Here is a 20798-nt window from a genome sequence, read left to right on the forward strand (position 1 = left end):
GGGAATAACAACAGGCAAGAGCAAGTACTGGTGGGAGTTAGATGTACCAATGCAAATCAGGCAATAGCTCTTACAGAAAAAAATAATTAAAATAAACAAATCAGCAAACTATCACAGAAGGATCATCGATGGTATAGGAAGTTGGTGTCAATCTGGACTCAGTGCTTCATGAAACAGGCTCAAGGAATTTCTCTCCTTGTCTGCTCAAACATAGATAACAGTGTCATAATTGGGAAGTAGAGATTCCCCTGCATCGGTGTATGAAAGCCATTAGAAATCACTGAGTTTCTGTAGAAATTTGTCCCTTTTTGCAGGACAGGTAAAATGTAAAGATTTCAATTAGCACTTTCCTCCTTCTGTCAGGAAGAGATATAAATATCATCTCTGAGTTTGTGTTCATTTGCTGATTAGTAATTTAGAATATTCAATGACAACCCAAAACCTCTTAAATAATTAAGAAAACAATTAAGAATGTCATAATAACAATTAGAAGTGATCTGTATGTATTCATTCATAAGAGAACATTTCAAATTATCTACTTGATTCTGTAACCACAGCATTTATTGTTAATCTTATACTCTGTGTTGAAAAAGCAGAGGTGTATGATAGTACCTGGTACTGGAGAGCCACATTATGAACATAAGATAACTGTCAAATTGCGGCTCCATGGTTAAATGCAACCCTGTGGCAAGGCTTAGTTCTCAGCTGTCGTAAGTTGGGGTAGGTCTGTAGAACTCAGTCTGGCTGAGCCAGAGTGTGGTGCTTGAGGATCTGGCTCAGGCTGTTGTTTAAAATTTTATACAAAAAATATAGTAACAGGTAACTGAGTTGTGCCCTTTAGTTCAGCATTAAGTGTGTAAGTTTATACAGTGCATATTTCAAAATATATAGATAAGGTAACTTTTGGCTGCACTGCTATATGTCAGATTAACATCTTGTTTTCTTTGCCTGCCTGGTCAACTATGGATTATCTAAAGTGTGGATATTTAACATTTTAAAATTCTTCTTTTTCCCTTTTAATTTTTCTCAGGAGGTGTTTGCATTGCTCAGTCACTCAAAATCCCTCGAGAACCAAGACCAGGAGAATTTGAAAAGATCATCAAGCGCTTGTTGGAAACTCCAAATGCTCGAGCAGTGATCATGTTTGCGAATGAAGATGATATTAGGTACCTGTTTCTTAATTTTGCATATTGAAGATATTCTCTCTCCACAGAGGTGCTCAATTGGCTGGTGCAGAATAGGATAACACAGGAGGTTTCAGATTCAATCCTATGTAAAAATTCTTGGAAATCTGGTGATAAGAAATTGAGTTGCAATTATACAGTGTGCTGGTCCTTTATTCTGTGGAGATCTAACCTGTTCCTAGTTCTTAAGAGTGCAACTCCAATAGATTGTTATTTGGTGACTGAAAAGCAAGAAATCAATAAGAATGCTAGAAAAATATGGCTAAAGAGGAAACAAATTAACTTGTAGAGTACTATATCCTGAGTTCACTACAGCTGTTGTTGAATATGCTTTAGACTGTGAAAACTATTGACTAATTGGTTAGTGTGAGCTTACTTATGCATAGCCAGAATTAATGCTGGGGATTCTGAAGTTCTTTGTAAATGCAGTTTGTTTAATTAGTCATTTGTTGTTTATTTTCAGGCGAATACTGGAAGCAGCCAAAAAAGCTAATCAATCGGGACATTTCCTCTGGATTGGCTCAGATAGTTGGGGGTCAAAAATTTCACCAGTTCAGCAGCAGGAAGAGATTGCGGAAGGAGCAGTAACCATTCTGCCGAAAAGAACATCAATAGATGGTAGGAACGCACATGGCACAAAACCCTCATTTTCTGTCAATGATCAAGCACTCTAACTCTTTTAAAAAAAAAAAAAAAAATTAAAAAATCATAGAATCATAGAATAGTTTGGGTTGGAAGGGACCTTTACAGGTCATCTAGTCCAACCCCTCTGCTGTGAGCAGGGACATCTTCAACTAGATCAGGTTGCTCAGAGCACCCTCCAACCTGACCTGGAATGTTTCCAGGGATGGGGCATCCACCACCTCTCGGGGCAACCTGTGCCAATGCTTCACCACCCTCGGCATGAAAAATTACTTCCTTATAGATAGTCTAAATCTACCCCCCTTTTAGTTTAAAGCCATTCCCCCTTGTCCTCTCATAACAGGCCCTGCTAAAAAGTTTGCCACAATCTTTCTTATAAGCCCCCTTTAAGTACTGGTAGGCTGCAATGAGGTCTTCCCGAAGCCTTCTCTTCTCTAGGCTGAACAACCACAACTCTCTCAGCCTGTCTTCAGAGGAGAGGTGTTCCATCCCCCTGATCATTTTCGTGGCCCTCTTCTAGACCTGCTCCAACAGGTCCGTGTCTTTCTTACACTGAGGCCTCCAGAGCTGGACGCAGGACTCCAGGTGGGGTCTCACCAGAGCAGAGTAGAGGGGCAGAATCACCTCCCTTGACCTGCTGGCCACGCTTCTTCTAATGCAGCCCAGGATACGATGATTGGCCTTCTAGGCTGCGAGCGCACATTGCTGGCTCATGTCCAGCTTTTCATCCACCAGTCCCCCCAAGTCCTTCTCGGCAGGGCTGCTCTCAATCCCTTCATCCCCCAGCCTGTATTGATACCGGGGGTTGCCCCGACCCACGTGCAGGACCTTGCACTTGGCCTTGTCAAACCTCATGAGGTTCACACGGACCCACTTCTTGAGCTTGTCCAGGTCCCCCTGGATGGCATCCCATCCCTCTGGTGTGTCGACCGCACCACTCAGCTTCGTGTCATCTGCAAACTTGCTGAGGGTGCACATAGATCCCACTGTCCATGTCATTGATGAAGATATTAAACAGTACCGGTCCCAATACAGACCCCTGCGGGACCCCACTTGTCACCAATCTCCATCTGGACATTGAGCTGTTGACCACTACCCTCTCGATGCGACCATCTAACCAATTCCTTACCCACTGCACAGTCCACCCATCAAATCCATACCTCTCCAATTTAGAGAGAAGGATGTTGTGGGGGACCGTGTCAAAGGCCTTACAGAGGTCCAGATAGATGACACCTGTAGTGCTTCCCGTGTCCACTGATGTAGTCACTCCCTCATAGAGGGCCGCTAGGTTAGTCAGGCAGGACTTGCCTTTGGTGAAGCCCATCATGTAGTCCTTGATTACAGGGAAATCAGGGAAAACTTTCCAACTAAGTAACTTGAGTTCGCCTGATCCAATATTCATTTAATATCCCTGTTGAAATGAGGAGATGCTGAATCTGCAATTAGGCAATCTTGTAATTGTTTAATAACTAGAGCATGTGTGGTAGAGAGCTTCTTACCCATAGCCTGGTGGTTCTTTGGGACAAAAAAGGAGAGTATCAGATGGATGAGTCAGCTCATTCTCCTGGGAGAGACTCCTAGGCTCTGCTTTCCTCTCCTGAACTTACTTTAAGAAGATATAAACAAAGTTTCTGACTTGTGGATGAAGTGGAAGTTGTTGGGTTGAATCACCTTATTCCTGGGAGGGTACTGGACGTAGTAACATCTCTTACTGTCTGGGTAAGTGCTCTAAATTGGTAAACAATTAGAAAAACTGAGCACTATTGATGCTACTTGGAGAATTTAGCCACATGGAAATATTTGTAAAGAGTTTAATCCAGATAGTATGTGTTAGTCATGATTTCATTATAGCTGCTGGGTTGTAGGGGTCAGGCTGGTGCAGAATCTGATCAGGTTTACACAGAAATCTTTAGTTTCTCAACTAGGGACATGAAACATATAAATAGAAGCAGAATTTTAGGTGTCCTGGAAGCCTTCTGGTTCAACAGAGAGGTACCTGGTGATTTTAGGTGGCCTTGAAATGAAATTTATTTGGATCACAGTCTTTGACTAAGTAGTGATTATAGTTTGTCTAATTCCTTGTAGGTATCCAATTCTTTATTTGGGTCATGTGTGTATTAAAGATTAAGCTATTTCCCTAACCATCTGCATTGCATTTTTATGATTATCGAATTCTGCTGGAGCTTTAGAGACTCTAACTGCTGTAGGTATTTAAAAAAAATCTTGGTCTACAGCAAATATGGGATAGTAACAAATATTTTTTTTTTTAATCCTTAGATACTACTATGCTCATAACATATCTTATTATAGTAGTTTTACCTAAAAATTTTCTTGTTCTGATACATATACAAAATCTGTTATTGTCTTTAAATGACTATTTTTATGCTGTATCATATTTTAATGCTTCTTTCACTTCTCTTAAATATAGGATTTGATAGATATTTTCGGAGCCGAACACTTGCTAACAATCGAAGAAATGTATGGTTTGCAGAATTTTGGGAGGAGAACTTTGGATGCAAGTTAGGATCACATGGAAAAAGAAATAGCAATATCAAGAAATGCACAGGTAACTGTGAAAGTAATACATCATCTGTAAAAGTTGTTTATTGGAGTGCAGGAAAGGAACTGCTTTCTTTTCATCATTCTTCTGGCTCCCTTTAATTTTCCAATACCAATTATTGTGTTGTAAGAAAAATGTGACATTTTTTCTTAAACCTGAAGAAAAAATTCATGGGCAACGTTTGAGAAAGTTAGTAGTTAATTTGCACAAATCCAATGATGGTACGGATTTTGTAAAAGACCTGTGGCTGTGGTTCAATTCCATTCATGTTTTCAATGACCTCCTCTGTCACTCCATCTATAGTTGTCAATATGATTTTTTTTTAATTTTTTTAATTTTTTTTTTTTTTAGTGAATGGGCACATCACAGTAATTCTGATGTTGTTATCCCTGAAGTATATAAAGAGAAAATTAATTTTCTGTTTAAACTATTGAGGTCTTGATGATAGGTCAAGTCAAGAACTCCTTATTTAGTTTACAAGCTGTGTTTGAGGATGGAGTAAAAATCAAATCAATATGTCCTTATTACTTGTTCTCATGTGAAAAGAACAGGATTCTATATCGTATTATAAAGTGGAAAGTCTCTGTGAAGTTTGAGCAAAACCTCTATGTAACTAGCACTGCTGTTCTCAAACCTGCTTGCTCAGGCATCATACCCAGACACAATTGTCACGACAGCTAATATAGCAGTGTCATCAGTAGCTCTGAGGTTCATCTCACCCATGAGATGATGGCTTTTTGTGGTTTCTTGCAGGATTTACTACAAGATTGTTACCTTTAGTATTCTGTGACTACAGCAGACTGTTTATGTTACTTTTTGTATAGATAGTTTTTTGCCTAACGTCAGGGCTTCCAGTGTCATTTGCTTAATTACTTCCACCACCCCCAGCAGTACTGGTGGTGACCACCATCTCTGTGACTAGTGCCAGCAGTAATATTTGATTTTCTGTACTGCATACATGTCATCCATGTGTCTTGATTTCCCTGGCAGTGTTTTCTTTCACCAAATAATATTTTCCACATGGAAAGTGAATGTTTTTGTTCACTTACTGTTCCAGGATTTCTAGCTGCCTGGTGACACTGTCATGTAGCCTTTGTTATGGGGGTGCCCTTCCAAACTGCAAACAAAAGTTGCACATCAGCACCCCACTTCTCCTGGGTTTGTCAGACAGACATACCATGCAGTCTCCAAGCACATGCACCGTCAGTCCTGCACTTCCTGAACCATCAGATTTATTGCATGTGTACTGTGCCATCAATTCAAAGACTTACTGCATTGGGCTTTGCAATGCGCAGATATATCTCACACAGAAATATGAGAGCCATGTATGCACTCTCTCATTTCAACAATGACGCCTTGTCTTCTGCCTTTTACCACATACTCCACAAAAAAAAAAGGTTGATATTCAGTTCCTCACTGAGCTAAATGATAGCTCATTACTCTAATCCTTTACTCCTTGGCCTTGATTCATATAGCAGTAAGTCATGGCTGGGTAGTTACCCATGTCTGGGAAGGGATTATTTTGTTTTTACTATTTTAAGTGGAAAATAGATGCTTTTTTTGAAGTTCTTCAGGTGGAATGAGTGGTGTATGTGCTGGAGTTTGGGAAGCTTTAAATGTTACCACAGATGGTTGTATGACTTGTCTCAGCCTCATCACATCTGTCAAATTGAGTTACCAAGTGAAAAGTAGTGTATAAAATGCATAGGCCGTGTCTTGATAGATTCAAAGTAATTTGCGATTTGAAATGGATATCCATATATTTATGAAACAAAATTATGGTATGCTCTCTGTGCCTGAAAACAGAAAGAAAACATTTTCTGCACCCAGAAAGTTAACATAGTATCAAGGGATGGGTTTAAGACGTGGGCAGTCTCGTATGAAGGTTACACATGCATTTTCACCTGCAGGGGAAAAAGCTATGAATTCTTCTGCAAGCAAGAGTATCTACGAGTGATAGGACCCTTGAATAAAACCACTTAAAGGTGGCTTACTACAATGGAAAAGACACTTGGACAGCAGCAGACCTGAAACAAGCTGATGATTCATCATGATCCCTATGCTTGTCTAACTCAAATTTAAAGGGTTGGATAACAAAAATAACCAAAATGTGTTCCTTTTAAGTAAACTGAATAAAGAGATGAAGGTGGAAGTTCAAAATAAACGTCCTGTGATTTAAGGAGAAATGCTAGGTGGAGAATGGGGGAATGACCCTCCCTCCCAGTCTAGACCTAGAGAATCACAAATGGCATCTTGACCAACCCCGGTTCATTTGTCATGGCTTCCCACGCACAAAAGAGAGGCAGCAATGAAAGCCTGCCTGGTTCTTCGTACCACAGCCCTCAAAGCAGATGAATCAGTCTACTATGATCTATGTCTGCTAAAGATTAGAAAAGAATATCCCACGCATGAGTTTGTCTTTCCCTTTAAAAGCCAAAGATGTTACTTCATGGCCAAGTCTGCTCTGAAATAATGGCGGTAAATGAAAGAAATGAATGAACCCCCAAATTTCAATAAGGATATAGGAGCTGTTACATTTAATTGTTTATAACTTAATATTGAAAACTTTGATCCTTGGCCGATCCCAGTTGCCAGTTGTCCTTCCAGTGGGTTTTCTCTGAAACTTTATGTGTACTTTCTCAGTCCTAAATTTCAGCTCAATTCTTAAAAGGAATGTATACCCATCTCTAGTTCAGGACTTGAAGACTGAACTTAAAAACACCATTTATCCTAATTTCCCCATATTTTATCTGGGCACTGCAGATAATAAGATCTTCTTTGTCTTTTGCCCACCAGCCCAATTTGTGTATCATGTCAATAGTCACTGATAGACTGAAAGAAATCCAAAAGCTCGAGGTACAGCCGTAATCTGAAAATGTCCCTCTCCAAAAATATTAAAAGGCAAATTGCTAGGTATAAAGTTTTCTCAGGCTTGAGATGTGTTTTGTCAGGCATTCCTGTTTATTTTAGCTAGGAGGTACTTGAATCTTTTTCTCATATGACATTTGTAAGTTCCAACAACAACAAAACTGATATCCCTGTTCTCTATTTAGTCGAGTTATCTGTTCATAGCTTTAAATTTTTACTACCTGCAGTCAGGATGCTACCAATCTAATCCAATTTCAAACTTTTTTTTTCCTATGAAGATACTAGAAAATGCTTCATATCAAAAAATATTTCTCTCTTTTCTTTTCCATGTAAAATTGAGTCTTTTTAGCACTGAAAGTCCTGAAAGGGATTTCCTCTCCTTCAAGAATTACAAAAGGGCATAAACCTTCTTACCTCCCGTCATGGAAATGAGTGATTTAGATCACTTAAAGCATCACTGCCAAAGGTGTTAGCAAAAGTGGTTTTAATATGATGTTGTACAAGTGCGACTTAACAAAGTTCAATGGCAAGATTCACTCTATTAATTACTGCATGGAAGAAACATACAAAGGAAAATTGAGTTACACTCAAGTTAGAATGATTCACAGAGAGACCAGAGACACAAAGGGTAAGGAAGACCCTCCCATTGAGTCACAAGGTTCAGAGTGGACCCCCTTGCTTTCTAAACTCCTTCTCAGAGAGGAGTCTCGGTGCGGCTGGTCCAAACTCAGTCTCAGACTCGGTCAACGGTTTATGTCCTTAGACAGGACATAAACATTAGGATTGTATATGCAATGTTTTATTAGCATAAATTCAGCATGCAATCAAAGTTACCAAGACAAAAATCAAGACAAAATCAAAGTTACTTACTACAAGGTAATGTGTGATATCAGTCGCTTACCAAAGATCTGTCATTGGTAAAAGGTCTCTCTTCCTTGAGGAGCAACCTTGAGAGGTGTCCCAGCTCAAGGGGAGATCACCGCCATGCAGCCACACTGCCTAGCAGGGAGAGCTCAAAGAAGGCTCACCTAGGCTGTCATATTTATGGGATAAAGTGGGTGGCTCATAGTCAAATTACATGCGATGGAAAAGATATGCATGAGACTCCTTGTACCCACAACTTTCTTTGTTCCTTGATAAATGAGTCTTGGAAAAGCCACCTGCTATTCATGTGTTAATCACATGATCGGTGTTCCAAGCTCATATGCATCGATGCTCACTGGGTCACTCTGCTCCTTTGTGGGTTTTCAGAGAACAGATTGAAACTAGGGGAGTTCACGCCTGGCTACGTCTCAGGCCTTTACCCCTTCCGGAGCCTGCACCAAACCACCGCCGGTCTGGTCAGGGGTCGAGTGCATCCGTCACACCTCCTTCTGTTCTTACACATTACTGATTATTATAGCCTAGTGTTGTAATGGCTTAAACAGTTTTATTTAAAGAAAACTGTTATTTTAAACCTGTTTGAAAATACTGTTTATTTGTGGTTGCTGTTATTTCTTATTCCTAAAAGAATTTGTGCTTTGGAGATACAGAAAATAATAAATTTCTTTTGAGTTTACCTGATCGTTTGCTTTCTGATTTTTGCCAGTTTACAGAAAGCAATGATTCACCTAAACTTTGAAAAAGTAATTGCTTTGCCACTATTGATTTGCAACTAGCTCTGTGTGTTTCTGAATGTGAGTCTACATTGATCAAATCATCAAGATTAGAATAGTTCATTGAAAAATATTAGAGATTTTTTCCCCCAATCTTTCTGGAATTAAAAAAAAAAATCAAATTGGGCCATTAATTTAGTAAACATGAAACAATAATTCAGTGACTACCCTTAAACTTTTTTAATCGGGGAAGGGGAAAGGCATTTGGCAGTTTGTCTTACTACAACAAAATGGAAAAGAATGGAGCACTACAAGGATCGAACTGTCTGTTAGAGGTTACAAGAAGCCTCACTTTACATATTTATTCAAGGTGCTGGGTTTCTATATTCAATAAAGGGTCTTTAGTGAGACATGAATCTTTCAGGGATCTTCAACAGCCTTTCTTTAGCACTGGAATCTCTTTGTGGGATTGAGAAGTGAGGAGATGGGAAGCTTTTCACTCACCCCTGTGCCCCCACAGAAAACTGTAAAGAGAGAGACAGCATTCATCCTTTGATTACCTACATTCTTCAAAAGGAGGGGCTTACACCATGGTTGTGGGAGATGGCAGAGATGGTATGCCTCTTGCTTTACTTTAAATTTAATATCCTGGAGAATTTTCCCATACCCTCACCTTCCCACTTGACTCAATTGATGGGCCAAGTTTTTGGTAGCTGAAGATTTAACGTTACTTAGAAGCATTGTGGACTGAACAGGTTTATTCCTGGTGTTGGGTTGTTAATTCCAGCTCTTGGTTGTTGAGCTATTAATTGTCAGTCCCACCTTAAGGTAAGTTTCTAGACCTTGTGTTTCTTAAGAAATGTACGAAAGTATGAATACAAAGATTTGAAAATGAAACAAAGGTATCCCAGAGTACTCTTTTAAAAATTGCATTGAATTGTGGGGCTGACAATATGCACCATCACTCTTTCAGAAGACCAAAACACAGTGATAGAAAAACAGAGCAGCATTAGTGATTAAGAGTTAAGGGAGAAGGGTAAGAATTAAATGAAATGTACTCAGATTTGCTTCCATTAACCCTGCAGAACGTTAATATTTGATTTAATTCTAACAAAAAATTCTGAAGAAATCTTCTTTACATATATATGCGTACACATGTAGATATTTGTTTGTGTTTGCAGGCATAAGCAGATAGAAATCTAACATGAAGTAAAGTTGCTTACTGTATCATGTTTTAATGTGTACAATGGTAGCCTCAAATTCAAATCTGACATAAACTATAGTTCCATTGAGATTTGGTCTGGATTTTCCCCATAGCATCCTTTTAAGGCATGCATTTATCATAGTATTTCCAGTCTTTGAACAGCAAAATGTGGCCCTTTAATAAAACTTCAACAAAAATGCTAATTAAAAAAGCTCCTTCATGCACATTCCTACAGAAGTAGTCTCTTCCCCTGTTTTGTATGGTTAGCATTTTAACTACTCTGCAAACCTAATCAGCCTTTAACTACTTATAATGACTGACTGCACTGCTAAAAATAAAGATGGAAGAGGTTCCAAAAGCATATAGAGACCTGTGTAAATTAGTCTAATTTCAACTTGCTCTATCGAACTGAACTATTTGTTTCACTGAAAAAAAATCACAGTGCAGTATAATAGATACCATGCATATCATGCATACCTAGGAACTCTACAGATACATTATTTAATTGTTTTCTTTTAACTAACCTCTTTGAAAATACAATTGCACCTAAAAATATTAATAGGAAGAAGTAGATTATCTCATATGTGTATGCAGCCACATCCTGAAAAATTTATAGAACAAATTGAAAAGTTCAGTAGCAGAATGTGAATCTTGCAGAGGTACAGTGCGCTGCTATTTAGTTTGAGTAATGGTTCCATTACCATAAAATCACTCCTAAAGTAGTTTTTTTTCCTTGATGAGACCTACACAAAGTTAAAAAAAATCAGCATAGCTGTAGTTGAGACACATGGTGAGTTGTACCCCAATTCCAAAGGCACTAAGGCTCAGGAGGGACTGCTTTTGAGCACACAGAAAGAGCTGCATGCTCTCCCTTTTTGTGTGACCTGTGTGCTGTGACCAGTATGTTTAGGCATAAGAGGTAGAAAGGGCAATTCTTATTCTTTCTCCTCTTTTGCTGTTATTTGCCATTTTCTTGATTCCCATTTGAAAAATAGCTTATAAACACATTGCAGAAGGATTTTTTTGACTTTTTATTTATATTTATAAAATAATTATTGCTGTTTTGTGTAAGTACAGTAATTCTATGTAAAAATCACAGTAGTCAGATTTGCAGCATGATAAGCAGGAGCCAAGTTGACTTTTGAATCTTTGCTACCCTTCACATTAATTGGACACAAAAGACTTTGAGGAGTATTTGCTATAGTCTGAGCTCTTCCTTACTCTGCTTTGGACATTCTCTCAGAACTATGAAAATTCTGTGTTACAGTTAGCTGCACCGCAGTGGTCCCATGCTGCCCCTAATGCACCATTAAATCAAGCTGCATCATGTGTCATTAAATAATATATGGAGCCAGAGAGCATTTACTTTTGGTTTTAGGACAATAGATCATGTCCTGGGTGGCACCAAGACCTCTTCCAATAACCTAAATGAAGTTTAATCTCTTTATTATAGTATACCATAGGCCATAAATTCAACATTTTTGCAGATTTTGTCTGGTTCACAGTTTCAGAAGCCTGGGTAGTCAATTCCAAAGAAAAAGTTGATGTCTGAGAAATTCTGCCAAAATTAACAAGACTGAAATACAGATTTTCTTGTGCTATACATCAGGTCAGAATGTTTAGACCAAATTCCCTCCTGATGGTGGAGAACTGGCAGGCATGAACCTTGTTGTCTCTCTGCTGTCAGTGTCTGATAGACTGACAAGTGATGGAAGACCATAGCTTATGGTATATTTGATCAAAATATACACATTCTGTTGTCTTACAAAGGCCCAGTTCTGGATCTTATTCCAGAAAATACAGAATTTCAGAAGATTCAAGTTGAATAGTATTTCATTCCAGCAACTGCCAATGTGCGTAAGTATTACTCAATATGTCTGAGAACTGTCAAATCAGGGGACCTAACATATGCTGCCCATTCACTGATTTGATTTCTTCATTTCACTTGCTGTCATCTGTTTTGTTTTTTCACCAGTTGTTAGTATTTTTAAATCTCTTTATAACATATCCAGTGGAATATCACTTCTCAATCCTGTTAGCAAAGCTTAGATTCACCTACAAAATGTATAATTTAAAAAAGCTTATTATTCTAATATGAAGAAGAAATTGTTGATATACTCCATAGAGGTCTTTGTTTCTCTATAATTTTATTGATAAATAGAAATTTAAGTCTTGTATTCTGTCAGGAAATGTATCAATTTTAGATTCATAATGTTTTACAAAGTTATGAGTCATATTCCACTGTACAATCATTTAAATAGAGTATCTTGCCATTTGAGATTTGATACACTTGCTGCCAAGTTGGAACACTTTTAATACGCATATGTATGTGCACATGTGTGGATGTGTTTGCTAGTAACTTATGAGTCCAGAAATTCTTATTCCAGCTCAGTGCCTCTGCAAGAATGGCATATCCTAGTGAACGAATTGTGCTTTAACAATTTTGTGTGAACTCTGGAACTGCACTTTCTCAAATGTAGCCTCAGAAAACTTGTAACCAATATTACCTATGGTGTAACTTAGATGTCACACACATAAGAATGTCATCTGTACACAATCCTTGTTCCTGGGAGACAATAGTAAGTTACTCTGTCATTTCCAGTACCAGCCCAACCACTTTGGACAGATGCTGGTAGAACGTGGAAGTCAATAGTCGAAGTGTTGCATGCCGTTCTTCATCAGTTTGCTCTCCTGGTCTGCCACAAACAGACCCTTGCTGTGAACAGGAAGACATGTTCTGTATAAGCCTGAGTCCCAGATATCCTTCTTCAGGTAGAAAAGATATTTATTGTTTTCCCTTCTGAGCAAGTTCTTGTAATCTTGCCTTGTGAGAGGACTGGAAGAACTGTTTTAATTTTGTAAGTACATCATCTGTGCCATTATTCAAGCATTTCAGGTTACAGTGCTTAAACATTTTATAAGTATGCACATTTGGAGTGCATACTTGCTACCTGACTAGATGCTTCATTAGAATACAAGTAGTACAATAAAAAAATAGTCTAAGTCTTCAAAAAGGACCACTAGCTGCATAGTTTTCAATGTCCTTGGACATGGTCAGACAGGCTGATCTGCTCATGAGTAACCTCATAGAAGGTTACTCATCCTTCAGACATGCTGACCACTGTCCAATCACTCTAGCACTGTTCCGTGAACTAATCTGGTTGAGGACTTTGGAAGTGAAACTTTGTCACCCAGAACAGCACCAGGCACGTTAATTTGGTTGAAAATGTTCTTCCATATTTACAAGTAGTGGCCCATGATACATTTTTTTCCTGGTCTGTTGTGTGGTGGGCGATACCAGTCGGGCAGAGAAAGTGTGGCCTTTGTTGGGTACCTTCTTCCCCAGGTGGCCCAGGTGCCCTGAGACCATGTCTGTGTTACCAAACAGTTCACCTCTGCAGAGCGAAACAGTCAGTGATAAGCATCCGAGGTCCTCACTGCACTCATTTAAAGAGATTTTACTTCAGGTGAGTATGGTCCTTTGAGCTGGAGGGCCATAGCTGTATTCCCAGCACTCATCCTATAGTTTGGTTTCCTCTGAAAGGCACTGGGATTGTGCACAGCAAGACTGCTCCACCATGTGAAACTGGGGGCAGTCAGGAAATTCGTTTCAAAAGCACATTCCTTATCCAAATAAAACGAGTGTAGCTGCACTCAAGGGACTGAGTGGGTAGAGCTGAAGAAAGGTGGACCCCCTCATTTAGTGTTTTCAGAGTCTGTATGGTGAGGGAAATTGGCTGCTTATGACACTGATCCGTCTGAGTAAGTCAGAAGGATATAGAGCCCTCTCTGTGCTCAGTTCCTGCAAACAAGCAGAATTTGACTGCGCTTGGCCCTTATTTGCAGAAGATCGCTAACTACGAACTAACATTGCATTACCCATTAATTAGCTGTTCTGAGGGAGGAAAAGTATATTTAATACACAGATCAATATTTATAAGTTATTTTTAATATTCTTGGAGTATGCAATGATTCAAGATATATATTTAAATTTACCAGTACATATGTAGTTTCTCAGTAGATCAAAAAAAAGTAGCTTGTTTATCTTGTTTTGTAACTGCAGAAAAATGTCATCTCGCACATATACTGGAATACAGTGACTTACATCATAAAGTGTTGATGCAGATGTTCCCACAAAACAACTTTTTCCCTATTAGTTAATACTTGATTTACAGGATATCCAGAAGTTAAAACAAATATGAACACAAGGGCAAAGAAAGTGGTAAAACAAAGGAAATTATTTAATCTTTCTATTGTGATCTTTCTACTGACAAATTATGTTTGATATTAAAAAAAAGTTTCAACTTAATCTGATGTTAGATATTACCAATACCCCAAGTAAATATATATCTTTAATAATTATATTAATTTTATAATATAATTAGTGTAGGTAAATTGTTTTCATAATTTCATGAAGCAGCAATGAAAATACTTAGTGTGGACTGCTTTTAGATCATGAACATTTTCAATACATTGAATAATTATTCACCTGCAAAATGCCCCTGATTTATAAGTAATTGCTCACCTTTTGTGGAAGGGAGTTCAGATTGGTCATCTGTAAACAAATGCAGATGGTTTTTAATCTACTGAGTACAATTTTATTGCAGAAATAGACCCAGCAAAATCAATGGGGCATACATAATGGGCTGTAGTATAAATCAGTGTAGAAAAGGAGGTCAGAATTTTGCTTTTAATGGATAAGTGTATCCATTAAATGTACCAATTATAGTTCAATATTTCCAGAATATTATTTGTATCCAATATTTGAGATAGGTGTTTTTGTATGGAGGGTTCTTATGAAAGGTCAGATAGAAGCACAAGTGTCCCCAATTTGTGTTAAAATCAGTGTACAGGGGAAGAGAGGTATATTTGTTACATTGAACTTACACTGGTTTAACTGCATGGCTGGGCATAATGATTTTGACCCAAATTCTAGCTCTGGACTAGTGCACGTTCAGGGCTTGCAGGATTGCCCTTGGGTGGAGCTCATGAGACAGGATTTACTTAATTCTTTAATTTCTGGCAGGCCACCTCCACATGTCTTAGTAAGCTGCTTAGACTGGTATGACTTACCCTGTGAGGATGCCCATTTCTCTTTACGGACTGCAAATAGACCTAGATGACTAATTCAGATGAGGTGCCCCACTTTTAGATTGCTCAAGTCAAGTGATATGAATCCCATTCCATGGCTGCATGGATCACCACCTTCTCAACAAAACAATCTGCCTTGCCAGTTCATGTAAGATCCTGGTGATAACTCCAGTATGTGTTTGTATTATGACTATATTACTTAAATGTTTAAAGGTAATTTAGCACCCTTACAGGTACTTTCACAGATAGAAACAAAAGGGAAGGTAATACATGGCAGTCCTCTGTACATAGATAAATATTCCTCCGATCTGAATGACAGAGTGACTATTTGCCTATTGATAATACAATAGATTTTCAGTATGCAATATCCCATTGAATTACACAAAATATTTTAAAGGGACTTGTTGACAAAAGTTTATATTTCAGGTTTATATTTAGGCTTTGTTTAAAAAAGAAATATTTAATTATTCTGGCTAAAATCCTTTTATTCTGTGATGAGATAATCCCAGGAGACAGACAAATTAAGGCTTTAAAATCTTTGATGAATCTACACAATGTACGTGATCTGTCACTGAGACAAAAGCAGCTGGTGGTGTGATCTTACATGCTACATACCCCGTGGAAAATAAGTTACTTTCAATTTATTAAAACAATACTGTGGGATAAGGTGTGCTTCCATTAGTGGTATCTTCAGCTGCATCAGTAAACAATGGCTGATTAATGTTGTGGGATTTTTCTACTGTATCTTCAACATTTACTGGAGTTTTGGCAGCCAAGGGTGGTCTTGGTTGATTTGTTACTGTCTTAGTTAAAATTCAAGATAATGAAAGCAAAGGTCTACGCACTTCATGCATTCCACAAAATATTAAGACCCAAATGCCTTCAAAAGCTCCACAGTCATGGGGCAGGTAGTGTTCTGAGGCCATGGTCTACCATGCTGTTCAGGTCTTCCTTGCTTCCCGTCTGTTCCCTATGTTTCCATGTGCTCAGGTATAAACTCTTTGGTCCAGAGACTGCATTTTTCAGATTTTTTTTTTGAACAGTGTTTTCCTGTTCTGTTCTTTCAAGCAAAGAAGAAGAAAAACGAGTTGGCATTTGCACAAGTCATAAACCTGTTTGGAGGAGTCCAGTGGAATTTAAGTACCACATAAGCATTGTTTGGCTTAGAAAATAAGGGTGCTTTTTCACTCTCACTGTTCAGTTCTGACTGTTGGTAGACTTTTTTCCTGAGCCATACCCTTGAAAGAGCAGTTCTTCAGAGACTCTCAGGTAGATCAACAATTATTCTCTCATCTTCAAATGAACAAGCACCAGAAGCACTTCAAGGTAACATTTTAAATTGTGTCTTCTTGTGACTTTTGAAACTACAGCAAACAAGAAACAAATTCATTTTAGTCCTTTTAAATTTTGAAAAAGAGCCTGAGACTCTGAAAGTGGCTGTTTTAGGAACATTGTAAGTCTTGGCTTGGAGAGTGATAGAATAAGCTCTGCAGTTCCCTGAACCTTCTTGCAAGATATATTACATATAAAATCTGAAAATATAAAAAACAGTCCATGTGTATAGATTACTGGAATAATTGATTTTTCTTTTTAATTTTTTGGACAGAAATGTTAGCATCTGCCAAAAGGCTACGGTAGAGAAAAGCAATTTGCAAAATTGAATAGTATGACTATGAGACAAAAAGGCTGTCGTGTTCTGCATCCTACTTAAAAGTATGTAACATTCCTCCAATTCTAGATAAAAACTATCCAGAAAGAAAAAAGTACAGACCACAAATTAGCCATTGACTTTGTAATTAGTAATTCCAAATAAATAATAAACATAAGATTACAAATGGATTTCACAGAATTTGGAAAGGGAAAAGGAGACTAAATTTGCTAGTACAAATTGCTCATTATTTACTGACAGATAAAGCACACACATTTAGGGGTTTAATTCTTGGAACTCATTGCTTTTATTTTTTAATTAGACTGTTTATATATCATTCTAACTATTCTGCAAAATTAGAGTTGAAATTAAAAAGAAGAAAATTGCTCATGAACTTTTGATACCTTTCCACTGGATTTTAGGTGAAATCTGTAGCTGCAGCAGTGTTTTAAAATGGGGAGGAAAAAATAATTAAAGGAAGAAGAATTAATTCCCTGTATTAGACTGTACAAGTCTTCATGTCAGCTAACAGAACTGGAACTGAGTATGTAAAGGTCTTTTACATTTGCAATTTCTGTGTGCAGTGGGATAGTGTGGAATGTAAAGATTAGTATCTGACAGCCTGCAGGAAAAAGGGCAAATAAATCTACATATTATACTGTAGCTTTTGCACTTTTTCAGCAGAACTACCTATGGCCTGGATATCAGCCTTCATGGTAAAACTTTCCTGGTATTCGCCATCAAACATCGTTCGTTTACACAGGCTCTGGTTGACCCATACCTTTGTAAGCTGCAGTATGAGACTTTCAGGTCTGCATAAAATTTGAGTTGAATTTTGCATGAGTATTAAGGTCACTTTCCATTTTATCATCTGAACTGTTTTCATTAATTCCTCTGTAAAATTGTCTTTCATGTAATTTATGATGATAATAAAGGAAACAGGCTTTGGAACACGAGACCAAAGATTTTGCAACTTAGTTGCACAGAGATAAAATACAAAGGATGTATAATGGCCAAATCTTCAATGCCGTACATGAGTATTGCTTTATTGACATGAAGGGGTATGAGATTTGAGAGGATATGGCCCCCCAAATGAGAGTAATAACTTGATTTTTGGAAATCACAGAGAGGTCAGATATCAAAGGCTGAATAGGATAAGAAAAGCTTTAAAGGAATGATCAGAAGGGAAGCTACATTGCTTTTCACTTCAGAAGACAAGAGTTTTAGGTCTTAAAAGTAGGATGAAAATAAGCAGAGCTTTATAGACAGGTTGCACAGAACCATGAAATAGAGACAAGAAGTTTGAACATCCTGTGAATAGGGTAACTAACTAAGAATTTGGCCTCAGCGGTAGTAAATTTTAAAATTCTCTAGTATCCATGAAAGGAAAATTGTATGTGGGAGGGAACTGCAGTGCATATTACTCCTTGAAATCTCTTTTGGTCTGCTGTTATGTGGTTCTATTTTCCACAGTTTATCCATTTTGTTTTTCTCATTGTAGCGTGAATCACTCGTCTGAAAAAAAGAATTAAAATTTCTTGCAGCCTCCTTCACTGTGATATTGAATCATGTTGGCTTTTGCTTTTAGAGCCTTTAAGATCATGGCTATATGTTTACTTTCAGTTATATATGTGACATTAAAAAAAGGAAAGTGTGCTTTTAGAATTTGGATGCTGCTTTTACCACCTTCCGTGCCTTTTTATAGTGTTCTTTAAAAAAAAAAAAATCAGCATTCCTATATTCATTTTTTCTTTGTTTATTTATTTATTTTTCTTCTTTCTTAGAAAGGTGTATCTGAGCATATTTTGGTCATGATTACAAAGGTGCTCATTTGTAGTCCTATCTGGAATTGGGTCTGATGCACTCTTCCAGATAAAACCCAACATCCTTCCTCTTCTTGGGGTTCTCTGCTTGTTGTTCATGTTCGTCATTTACAGTATCTCTGGCTCATGCTTCATTATGATCACGCCACCTGGATGCTCACAAGTCTATGGGGCCAGATGGGATCCACCCGAGAATGTTGAGGGAGCTGGCGGAGGAGCTCGCCAAGCCAGTCTCTATCATTTATCAGCAGTCCTGGTTAACGGGGGAGGTCCTGGGCGACTGGAGGCTTGCCAATGTGATGCCCATCTACAAGAAGGGCCGGAAGGAGGATCCGGGGAACTACAGGCCTGTCAGTCTGACCTCAGTGCTGGGGAAGATTCTGGAGCGGTTCATCTTGAGGGCGCTCACAAGGCATGTGCGGGACAACCAGGGGATGAGGCCCAGCCAGCACGGGTTCATGAAAGGCAGGTCCTGCTTGACCAACCTGATCTCCTTCTATGACCAGGTGACCCACCTAGTGGATGAGGGAAAGGCTGTGGATGTGGTCTGCCTGGACTTCAGTAAGGCCTTTGACACCGTCTCCCACAGCATTCTCCTCGAGAAGCTGGTGGCTCACGGCTTAGACAGGTGTACTCTGCGCTGGGTCAAAAACTGGCTGGACGTCCGGGCCCAGAGAGTTATGGTGAATGGAGTTAAATCCAGTTGGCAGCCGGTCACGAGCGGTGTTCCCCAGGGCTCAGTTTTGGGGCCGGTCTTGTTCAATATCTTTATCGATGATCTGGATGAGGGGATGGAGTGCACCCTCAGTAAGTTTGCAGATGACACCAAGTTGGGTGGGAGTGTTGATCTGCTCGAGGGTAGGAAGGCTCTGCAGAGGGACCTGGACAGGCTGGATCGATGGGCCCAGGCCAACTGTATGAGGTTCAACAAGGACGAGTGCCGGGTCCTGCACTTCGGCCACAACAACCCCATGCAGCGCTACAGGCTTGGGGAAGAGTGGCTGGAAAGCTGCCCAGCAGAGAAGGACCTGGGGGTGTTGGTCGACAGCCGGCTGAATATGAGCCGGCAGTGTGCCCAGGTGGCCAAGAAGGCCAATGGCATCCTGGCCTGTATCAGAACTAGTGTGGCCAGCAGGAGTAGGGAAGTGATCGTGCCCCTGTACTCGGCACTGGTGAGGCCACACCTCGAATCCTGTGTTCAGTTTTGGGCCCCTCACTACAAGAAGGACGTTGAGGTGCTGGAGCATGTCCAGAGAAGAGCAACGAGGCTGGTGAAGGGTCTGGAGAACAAGTCTTATGAGGAGTGGCTGAGGGAACTGGGGTTGTTTAGCCTGGAGAAAAGGAGGCTGAGGGGAGACCTCATCGCTCTCTACAACTACCTGAAAGGAGGTTGTAGCGAGGTGGGGGTCGGTCTCTTCTCCCAAGTAACTAGCGATAGGACGAGAGGAAATGGCCTCAAGTTGCGCCAGGGGAGGTTTAGATTGGACGTGAGGAAAAATTTCTTTACTGAAAGAGTGGTGAAACATTGGAAGAGGCTGCCCAGGGAAGTGGTGGAGTCCCCATCCCTGGAGGTATTTAAAAGACGAGTAGATGAGGCGCTTAGGGACGTGGTTTAGTGGGCATGGTGGTGTTGGGTTGACGGTTGGACTTGATGATCTTAGAGGTCTTTTCCAACCTCAGTGATTCTATGATTCTGTGATTCTATGATATTTTCTTGCCTGAAATGTGGCTATCTGAAATTTCAAATGATCATGTTTTCTGCTTCTTCAGTCTCTATAACTTTCTGTAGCATTTAATTTCCCTTGCTGCTATTGTGGCTGAGTGGCCAAAAACATCAGCCTCTCATTCTTTCTGATCACTCAAGCAGTTCAATTCTGTGACACTTGTTGATAAAGTTAATTTTTAACTTGTTGCCTCATCTGTTCTTTAATATACAGTGTTAAGTCTGCACCTGGTCTGATGTCATTTGTCATTCCTAGACATTTGGTTAGAATCATAGAATCATAGAATCATTTAGGTTGGAAAAGAGTTTTAAGATCATCAAGTCCAACTGTTAACCTAGCACTGCCAAGTCCATCACTAAAATATGTCCCTAAGCACCACATTTACAGGTCTTTTAAATACCTCCAGGGATGGTGACTCAACCACTTCCCTGGGCAGCCTGTTCCAATGCTTGACAACCC

The 20798-nt window shown here is 39.2% G+C and overlaps 1 protein-coding gene across 5 annotated transcripts in view; it reads left to right on the forward strand.

The window, feature by feature from the left end:
• GRM8 (glutamate metabotropic receptor 8) overlaps window positions 1–20798 on the forward strand; it is a 388670-nt gene that overhangs the window by 172008 nt on the left and 195864 nt on the right. For all 5 annotated transcript variants that reach the window (XM_076329675.1, XM_076329646.1, XM_076329685.1 and 2 more), the window contains exons 4-6: window positions 1031–1166; window positions 1648–1802; window positions 4255–4392. In XM_076329675.1, the coding sequence (XP_076185790.1) occupies window positions 1031–1166; window positions 1648–1802; window positions 4255–4392 (429 nt within the window). The remainder of the gene's footprint in view (window positions 1–1030; window positions 1167–1647; window positions 1803–4254; window positions 4393–20798) is intronic.

Source organism: Aptenodytes patagonicus, chromosome 1 (assembly GCF_965638725.1).
Source record: "Aptenodytes patagonicus chromosome 1, bAptPat1.pri.cur, whole genome shotgun sequence".
NCBI lineage: Eukaryota > Metazoa > Chordata > Aves > Sphenisciformes > Spheniscidae > Aptenodytes > Aptenodytes patagonicus.